Genomic DNA, 9743 nt, shown 5'->3' with positions numbered 1-9743 from the left:
CCAGACAGAAATCCCAATGGGTTTTTACAGCTTCTCTTTCAGCATGCTGAGGGACTGAAGCACAGGCCTTCTAGGATCAGCTGCTGGAGAGCACATCTGTCCCAAAGTCCTAAGAAGCACAACCACTTTGTGGTTGTGGTCATGGTAAGAAAAAATAGTTGTGTTTGCCTCTGGACTCAAAAGACCCTTAGGTGTGTAATTAATACAATTCATGCGTTGGTTGCCCTGTGTGTGGCAGGGGGCTCTGTGAGCACCAGCGTCTGAGGAAAAAGCTTATAATCATTCTGGGTGTCCCAGTTAGGAAAACCAAGTACTGTGAAAATAAGTTGATATATTTGCTACTGTGAGAAAAAGAATTTATCTGGAGTTTTTTATACTATATTGTGTATTTTTATATATCTAAGAAGTATATATAAAATATACACATGCTCGCACACATAACATAGCCCTTGGGGTTGCTGTGGTGTTGGTAACCCAGCAGCCACAATCATGTTTGTGACCTGAGTGAATATGAGTTAAGCACCAAGGGTGGCTGCTGTGTTACTGTTCCATAGAGCTTATTTTGAAAGGAAATCAAGGACATGGTGTATATGGCTAAAGTTGTGACTGAGGCATCACCTACTATTAAAGAGCATAAAAACTATTTTTAAATTGCTGGCATTCAGCTTTTAAGTGCACTTGCCTGAACTACACTTCCATTTCTTGTTAGACTTGGAGTTTCTAAAGCTTTTTTGTGTACTACTAAAGCGAGAACTTTTAACTTTTTTTGGTGAAGCTGATGTATATCATAAAACCCTTGGAGTTGTTAAATAAAGGAACCTGGTTAACAGTGCCTTTGCAGGTGTCTTCAACACTGCATTGTGAAGTCTTCGTGTGTAGGCTTTAATTTACTCATTATAAGCAGTGCTGCTGCTGAATGATTTTGCAGCTGTCATGAAAGCACCTGTGACTCCCTTTAAACTGTTTTAAGTAGTTGTATTTGCTGTCCAGTCATCCTGCTGTGCCCAAGTTGTTAAAAATCCTTTGGTTCAGTATTAGTCCTTAAAGCCTTACTTGCAGAAAGATCATGTACAGTTCCCAATGCCACTGGACTGAGCTCTGAATTTCTGGACGGAGCTATAATGTTGTGTGAGCCCCTTCCTGCAGTTGTTTACTGGAGCAGATTTTTTGAATGCTCCTTGTATTGATTTTACTCTTGGGTGAGGTGAAGTAAGAATGGGAATGGTCAAGAACAGACAAAGCAGCAACAGGACTCCGTTAATAAAGAGTACTGGTAGTAGGCTGAAAAGCTGAGTTCATCAGCAAATTCAGCTAGAGAGTCTCCCCAAAAAATCCCTGGCTGTGGGACAAGTTCCATGGCTGAGCCATTGACATCTATTGTTTGCTGCATGAGAAGCAGGAATGATTTTGCTCCAAGGAAAAAGCCAATGAACTGGAATTTATTTGTAAGTTCAGTATGTACACCAAAGATCATCATGCAGCTTGATAAATTGTGTCAGGTAAAAATGCACAGCTTGGCAATCAGTTTCCTTACCTGGTGAAAACTGCTGGAGATGTTAAGGGTTTCCATTATAAAAATACATTAGCAAATGCTAAAGTCAGTAATATTTCAGAGCACAGACACATTCCTGGGATATTACTGTACACATAACACTGGAAACAGACTTGTACACTTGCAAGTTCCTTGTCAGGCTTCAGTAGTAGTAATTAGTGCACTTGAAACTTGCTTGGCTATCAAGTTAAAAAAAATCATTAAAAAATCAGTGTTTACACTGAAAGGCTGAAAGCTCTGGGAGCTGAATCATTAATGCAGAGTCAGTTTTGCCAATACTTGTTTCTACGGTTAAAAAAAATCAAAAGTAAAGCACCAGAACCACCCTCTGCCCAGCACAGCAGCAGGAGTTCCTATCCTGCCTTCTCCATGCCCAAGGCAAGGCGTTCAGGTGCCTATCTGTAGGCTTCCACCTCCACTCCACATCTCCTTGGAAAACAAGTCCTGCTCCTCTGCCTTAGCCCAGAGGGAGGCAGCTTTGGGCAACTAACAGAGCCTGACTGCCCTGGGGTAGTCACTGCACAGAGCCAGCCTCTCCCAGTGGATTAAGGGGAAGCCCTTTCCACAAGGACATAGCCATGTAGGACTAGTCCAAACAGCATCCTTGCCTCTAGCCTGGAAGTCCAAAGGATTTCAATGCTGTTTGGAAGACTGGCACCTCTGGAGCTTTATGGTGCTGGGCTGCAGCTGCACAATAACCAGTGTAATTCATGGCTCCCTGGTGTTCATTTCATAAGAGATGGTTCCACAACACATCCTGAAACTCCAAGTAGCCTTGGCACTGTGGCAGGATTGTGACAGCCAGTCCTTTTGGGCAGCGGTGTCTGCGAGTGCAGTATCACCCTGCACACAGGGAAAGGCCAAAAGTCAGGAATCTGCATCCCCAGCAGGTTCCCTGATTGCAAAACAGCAACAAACATGGAGACGCGGGCTTAGTGTTACTGCTGAAATTTTGAAATACTGATTCCAGATTACTGAAGGGATCTAGAGAAATTTCTTCAAGCATTGGCATGACCACGACCCCTCTTGGGGGAGGCTATTTTTAAGATCTGCAATGAAGATCTAGGTGTGCAGGATGTCATGTGATCCTATCTCCCAGAGAATGGGAAAGAGCTTGTCCAGAGCAGGACATAAATCCACTGAATTACTGTTCATACATTCCTGTTCCAGTGCTGAAGTATAAGCACACTTCCACCTAAGGGCTGAAGGATGCACAGCCCACAGGCCTGTGGTTTGGATCCAGGACCAGCTCCCACAGTTCCCACAATTTTACAGGCATGCTGCCAGGAGTGTTCTCCTAACTGTGCACACCCCCTGAAAACCTGGTGTCCAGGCCTGAGTATCCTTGGCTGAGCTGTTCATGTCTGCCAAGCAACAAAATAACCTGCTGGGATCTGCGTGCCAAGTTAGCTCAGCATCCTGCTGTCCCGCTCCAGGAAGAGCTGTTTGGTACTCGACTGCAGGGCAGGAACTGGCTGAGAAGGAAATGCCCCTCTGACCCCAGGCAGTACTGCTCTCTTTATCAAAGCTTGCAGTAACACTCTGTCCCAGCAAGGGGTTAACAGTCCAGGAGTCAGGAAAGGAACTGCCTCAGTCCTTGATAGCACAGCTCTTCAGATGAGGTCCAGACCCTCAGAGTCACAAATCCTCTTGTGCTGCTCCTGAAATAGAGCAGGGAAACGAGGTAAATCACTGTGCATATGTAATTGGCAACTCATCTGGTTTCCACAACATCCAGATCAATGCTAAACAGACTGAAAACCTGACAAAAGCCTGAGGAAAAGGCTACTAATGATGGTTTGAGACTACTCAGATTGTGACACAGAGCTGGAAGGGATCTGGCAGGGCGAAGTCCAGCCTGCTCTAAAACTGCTCAAGGGCCCAGCAGCTGCACAGAGCCTCATCCAGTGCAGCAGCAAAGGTGAGCAGAGTGCCTGGCATCACATCCCTGCTTTTTATTTGCACCAGTCAGGACCTGCTCTGGGGCAGCAACCTGAGGTTCAGGCCAGCATTCCCGAAGACTGTGGTTACAGTATCCTGTTCCCCGAGGATGGCCATAGCCGTACCTTGGCTCACAAGTCCGTGCTGTACTCGGGGCAGGGCTTGCTGTGTCGGTACTGCATGATGTACACTGTGGACTGGTGCCACCAATACAGCATCACCACTGCCAGGATGTGCCACACTTGGTGGCTTGAGCCGAGGTAGTTCAGCTGGCCTGTGGGGGAGAACAGGGACATAGAATTCAGCTGTTAAATTTGGCCACAACATATGCAATCAGCAATCGGTCTCCTGCAGAGCTCTGCCACACCCTGCCCTTGAGGGGTGACAGGGAAAGTTCTTTAACGAACTTGATGGAAGTTGTCTGCCTCATCCCACTCTTTTACTCTGTATGGGAACACTGCATGCAGAACACGGTCAGCCTATTCTCTCCCAGGAAGTTCAGGACCCACAGCAAGGACTGTGACACTGTAGGAAGCTTAACTGCAGAAAAGAAAACAGCCAGAAGAGAATTTCCTACCTGGGAAGTATCTTTCTGGAACTTTGGAAATATAGAAGAGAAAAGCTACAGCAGCGATGAAGTACATGACAAATACCCGCGGAGCAAACTCCTGCAAAAGAAAAGGAAGCTCTCCTATTCTGTTAGAAGGCAAAAACAGAAAAAAAGTCCCTAAAGATAAAAAAGGAAAAGGCATGACAACACCGAATCTTCCTTCCCTGCCTGTGTTAGCTAAGCACAAATACAATGGGGACGCACATGCCAAACTCTGGGAAAGCCTGAGTGGGAAGAAACCTCTTTTATTCCAGCCTCTTGCTTCTACACGCAAGCTACTCAGTTCAGCTGACAGCAGACAGAGCATGGGTCTGTGAAAGGTAACCTGCCACTCCCCTGAACCTGCACAGGACAGCCAGGGTGAGGGACACTGCACTGCACATCCCACTTATGCTAGGATCCCAGCTGCTGCACATAGGACTGCTCACAGTGGGTGGTCAATAACCAGCAACTCAGCCACTACGTGGATCTTGTTAGCAGAATGTTTTGTTACCAAAAGTGGGCCATTTTTCTGAAGTATCAAAACAAAATGTGTACTGTAGACACCATCCTGTTATCCCAGGGGAAGCCAGATGGGGAAGTGTGGGGGTACAACTGCTACAGATGATTTTTAGAGGGGCAGTGTGAAATGTCCTGTATAAAGGCCACATCTATTTCCAAGTAGTGCTCTGCCACATTCCACAGCAGCTCTGGACCGGGCTGAACCCTCACCCCAGGGGACAGCCATCCATCCATCCAGGCCAGCTCAGGTGTGTGCAGTTTGTGCTCACTATGAAAAGGAAGCATTTCCTTCAGAACCATCAGGAGTTGTTGGGCAACTGCAGTGATTTCAGGGTGGTTCATACTGGGGCACATTAGACTGCCTTTGGCTGTACTGGGCTGCTGCTTTCACAGCATAATTCCAAGGGGTGAAACAAACAGCAAAATAGTAACATGAAAGAGCTGTTAGAGGAGGATTGTGTGGGACACAGAGGGCTGAGCAGGTAAATGCTGATTTCTGCTGCCATCCTGAGGAACAGAAGAGGAGACAAATAATCATCCCATCATCCCAGTGTCTCCTGGTTGCCCTCTGGAGCTGTGGAGGCGGCCAGCCCTGAGCACTCATGCAGCCTGACAGTTCCTGCTCCACAGGGACCTCAGCCCCTGGCCCTAGCGAGGGTGTGGTCTGCCCACACAGGCTGCTTCGTGCCCAGGCACAGACACAGCTGGATCCTGCATTCCTTTCCTCCGTGCAGCTTTAGGGCAGCACAACACAATGATGCTTCCCAAGCTGTCTATCCCCTCTCAACACAGTTCTCAGTGTTCCCATATGGATGGTATCAACCAAAAGAATTCTGTCCTTAGAGGGATTCTAACTCCTCTTCCTTCCCCGTTGTTTCCCAAAGTGTAAGAGAACTCAAGGAAGATGGCAAGTGAAAAGCAAACGGGATTATTTTTTTTTTTTTTTACCTGTACAATGGATGCACCAATGCCGCCATTGAGCCAAACCCAGTGGATGGTGGGAATGATTCCGTAGCCAGACACGGAGCAGAAGATGATGGAGCGCAGCCTGTGCCACTGCTGTGTGAGGTAACTGGGGTGGATCTGAGCAAAAAACACTGCCAGGATCATGGCCAGCACAGTGATCAAATACACCTGGCGCCAGTACTGAGGGTAGAAAGAAACAAAGGCAAGTTTGTGGAGTGCAAAAGTCAGCTCTGGGCAGAAGGTTTCAGTGACCTCACCCTGTCCCTGCTGCGAGCACCAGCCATGGGTCTGAGTGCAGGGCCCTGTGCTTGTCAGCTGGCACTGAGGGGAGGGGACTCTGTTCCTTGGGGGCAGCTGGTACCACACCCTTCATTCCAAGCACTTCCTGCACCAGATGTTTTCAATGCATCTGTGCCTCACCAGCCCAGTTCAGCTCCTGGACAACCATATCCATGGCAGGCCTTGAGAGGGAACTCATTAGATGGAGGAAAAACAAGGTTGTTTCCGCCTCACAGCAGCTACCTCATGGGCAATGCTGTTTGAATAAAGTACCTGTGATGGGGCAAATCCCATGACCAGCCTCCGGCACTGGATACAGGTAGGACCTGTAAAGTTTCCCTGTCTTGACAGAAATTTAAATATTTTCCTGTGGCTTGTGTAATCAACAGCTGGAAAGGAAAACCTGTATTTGCCTGTCTCTTCAGCTGGCAGAGTTCTGCTGAGGTCAGAGGGGCGTGTTCCAGTTCCCATCCCTGCCTCCCAACTCCTGTCCTCTTTGGACACCTGCACTGAACCCCCTTCCTGCGGCACAGAAACTACAGTGAGACCACACGAACTAAGCCCTACAAAGACACGTGTTCCTGACTCACATTACTGCAGTAGAAAGCATAGAACACGCCTGACACGTAGCAGCCCAGGATCCCAATGGAAATGCCCGCGTAATCCAGCGCCATCCAGCGCCGGCTGGTCTTCTCAGAGCGGTGACAGCAGAACAGGTGGTATCCTACTGAGCAAAGCATACAGACCTACACAGAGGGCCAGAGGAGGAGGGTTAGTTCCTTACAAAGGAGCAGGGAGCACAGCAAGATTCAGCCCTGCAGCTGGAGCAGGCACCTGGCCCATGACCCACCTCGGTGCAGGCACTTGTGATCCCTGCCAGCCGGCCATAAAGCTTCTCTGGCAGGGGGGAGGAGGAGCAGGACGCTGCAAACCATGGTAACCAGTTGTATAAGTAACACATGTAGGCTCCTGAGGCTGAGAGAGCTGACAGTGCTCCAGGGAGACACATCTGCACCAATACAGGGGGAGGATGAATTTTGCTGGGCCAAAGCGCCCCAGGCAGAGCCCAAAGCTCAAATCTGCCCTGACTGCCCAGCACCCACTGTGTGCATTGACTGTGAGGGAACACACAGAAATTTAACTCTTTAGGCAGAGGCTGCTTGTTTGCTCCTAGGCTGGCTTAAAATCTTTTCCCTGAGAAGTGTTTGGCCTTCTGCAGGAGCAGGGAGGAGCACTAGAGCCACTTGTGGCTGTACAAAGGCATCCTGTACCCTGCAGAGAACACAAACGGTGCCTTTATCTCTCTGTGCTCTCGCAAGGACAGTGTGCTGCAAAGGAGCTGCAGGGGCCCACCGGAGACATGCCTCAAGTCTGCTGTGCAGACAGATTCCTCTGACAAAGTGAGAAGCGAGGCCACCAGCCCTCCTGCCCTTGCCGACCATCAGGCTACGGCTGATCCCTGTGCTCCGGTGCTCGGCCCTGTCCAGCAGCACCTGGAGCCGCCTCAGGCCCCCTCAAACTGCGGAAGCTCTGGGACACGGCCCGGAGAAATGCACTCGTTTACCACGGACTCTCTCCTATGCCAGCTGGGTTCAGCTTCCCCCAGCTGACTGCAGGTCAGATCCGGCCCAACCGCGGCGGCTTTTACCCCGAGGAGCGATGCCGCTGAGCCCTTGCTGTCCCCGCGCAGCGGGAGGGGCTCGGCACCGCCGGCGGCCGGCGCCCACCTGGAAGCAGAAGAGGCAGACGGAGCAGATGACGAAGTCCTCGCGGGAGGCGCCAGCCGCCGGCAGCACGGCCGTCAGGTCGTAGATGCCCAGCGTGAAGAAGAGCAGGAAGCCGAGCAGGTGGCTCCAGATGTTGACGGTCTCGTTGGAGAGGATGAAGAGGCTGAGGGAGAGGAAGACACAAGGCGGGGCAGGGGTGAGCGGCGGCGGGGCCGAGGGACGCCCGGGGTCGCGGGGCGCGCTCACCTCTTGATGCAGAGGCGGGAGGGCAGGTAGGCGCGGTATCCATCGGTGATGTAGGGGTTGTCCTTCAGGAACACCGGGATCTGCTCGTACGTGTACAGCCGGATGCCGCGGGGCACCAGCACCGGCCAGTACTGGTAGCTGCCCAGCTCGATGTAGTGCGCGCTGCGCAGCAGCTTCTGGTGCATCCTGGCCGCCGCCGCATCGGACCGCCCCAAGCCGCCCTCACGGGCCGGGGGCCGGGATCGGGATGGGGATCGGGATCGGGATCGGGAGCGGCGCCGGGAATGGCTGTGATGACGTCACTGCCCGGCGCCCGCCGGTGGCGTCACTGCGTGGCTCCGCCCCGTCCTGTGGCGGCAATGACCGCGAGGGGGCGCCGAGAGCCGCCTCAGCTGCCTCAGAGCCGCCGGGTGCGCTCAGAGCTCCGGAGCTCTCAGGGCGCCTCGGACTCATCAGATCTCCGGGACACCTCAGCGGCCTCGGGCCCGCCGGAACTCCCCGGGGCGCCTCAGAGCACTCAGACCTCCGGGACCGCCCGGGACCCCTCTGAGCCGTCCGACTCCTGGGATCCCTCAGAGCCCTCAAACCCCCAGGACCCCCGCAGGACCCCTCAGACCTCCGGGATCCTCCGAGGCGCCTTGGAGTCCTAAGATCCCCGCGGTGCCTCAGAGCCCTCACACCCCCGGGGCCGCTCAGAGCCCTCAGATCTCTGAAAACCCCCGGGGCGCCTTGGACTCCTCAGATCCTTGAGGTATCTTAGAGCCTTCAGATCCGCGGGACCCCTGAGGTGCCTCAGACTCCCGGGATCCCTCAGACCCAGTCGGGGTCCCCCAGCCGAGACCCCCTGAGGTGCCTCAGACTCCTCAGACCTCCTGGAGTCCTCAGAGTCCCTCAGACTCCCCAGGGCACCTCAGAGCCCTCAGACCTCCGGGACCCCCTGAGGTGCCTTGGACTCCTCAGACCCCCGGGGTGCCTCAGACCCCTCAGACCTGCCAGGACCCCCCAGGGCATCTCTGACTCCTGGGACCCCTCAGAGCTCTCAGACCCTCAGGACCCTCTGAGACAACCTGGGGTGCCTCAGTCCCTCTGGGACCCCTCAGACTTCCAGGATCCCCTCAGGTACCTTCAACCTGGGGTGCCTCAGAGTCTTCAGACCGTCCAGGACTCCTCAGAACCTCTGAACCCACAGGGACCCCCTGGGGCCCCCTTGCACCCTTCAGCCCTCTGAAACAACTGAGACGTGCCTTTGGGCCAGTAAGGCGTTCCTCTCAGGTAGGCCTGAGGCTGCAAACCTCAGTGACAGAGGCCAGGAACACACTTGTCAGGTCAAACAACACTGAGGGCTGTCATTCCCCGTGGGAATTGCAATTACACTGTGCAAGAGAAACGTCAGGTTAATTTGAGATCATGATCACTAGCATTTTGGGGGTTTCCCTGTGTACTCTGTGAAGCAACAAGAAAGTCTTAGTAGTGAGAAAGACTCTTCCAAAAGTTTGCTTTTAGTGGGGTTTTTTGGGGGAAAAAGTAGTGGGGGTAAAGCAGTAATCCCCCAGGTGTAATAATAAGACTTTTGTTTCAAAGTTGCAGACAAGCGTGCCACAGGGTAATCCTGGTTCACCTGGCCCTCCCTGCCAATTCTGTGCCGGGAAGGCCCCTGCAAAGGTCTTTGGTCTCATCAAACCAAACAATGCGAGGAGTGTGCAGGGTTGTCCTATGGCACAGATTTGTCATGTGAAGTAAAAGATAGGGATGATGGGAGGTTAAAATCCACACTGATAGTCAAGGCCCGGTGTTCAACAGAACCAGCTGTGCTGTGTCACTCCCAGATTTGTGTTACGCCATTTGGTTCCCCAAATCAAGGTGGATTTGGTCAGCAGCAGCTCTTGAATATTTGTACCGATCAATCATTCCCTGAGATTTC

At 52.0% G+C, this 9743-nt stretch overlaps 1 protein-coding gene across 1 annotated transcript; it reads right to left on the bottom strand.

The window, feature by feature from the left end:
- Positions 1-1419: 1419 nt before the first annotated feature.
- PAQR3 (progestin and adipoQ receptor family member 3) lies at positions 1420-8139 on the bottom strand. The gene is made up of 7 exons (XM_068188140.1): positions 7823-8139; positions 7577-7739; positions 6440-6595; positions 5553-5750; positions 4071-4161; positions 3619-3767; positions 1420-3213 (listed from the first exon to the last, which is right to left on the bottom strand). The coding sequence occupies exons 1-6, from the start codon at positions 8005-8007 to the stop codon at positions 3625-3627; spliced, it is 936 nt and encodes a 311-aa protein (XP_068044241.1). The 5' UTR covers positions 8008-8139; the 3' UTR covers positions 1420-3213; positions 3619-3624.
- Between the last annotated feature and the right edge of the window lie 1604 nt (positions 8140-9743).

Source organism: Anomalospiza imberbis, chromosome 4 (genome assembly GCF_031753505.1).
Source record: "Anomalospiza imberbis isolate Cuckoo-Finch-1a 21T00152 chromosome 4, ASM3175350v1, whole genome shotgun sequence".
In the NCBI taxonomy this organism is placed as follows: Eukaryota; Metazoa; Chordata; class Aves; order Passeriformes; family Viduidae; genus Anomalospiza; species Anomalospiza imberbis.
The sequence above is the reverse complement of the archived record's forward strand: the minus strand, read 5'-3'. Positions and strand labels throughout refer to the sequence as shown.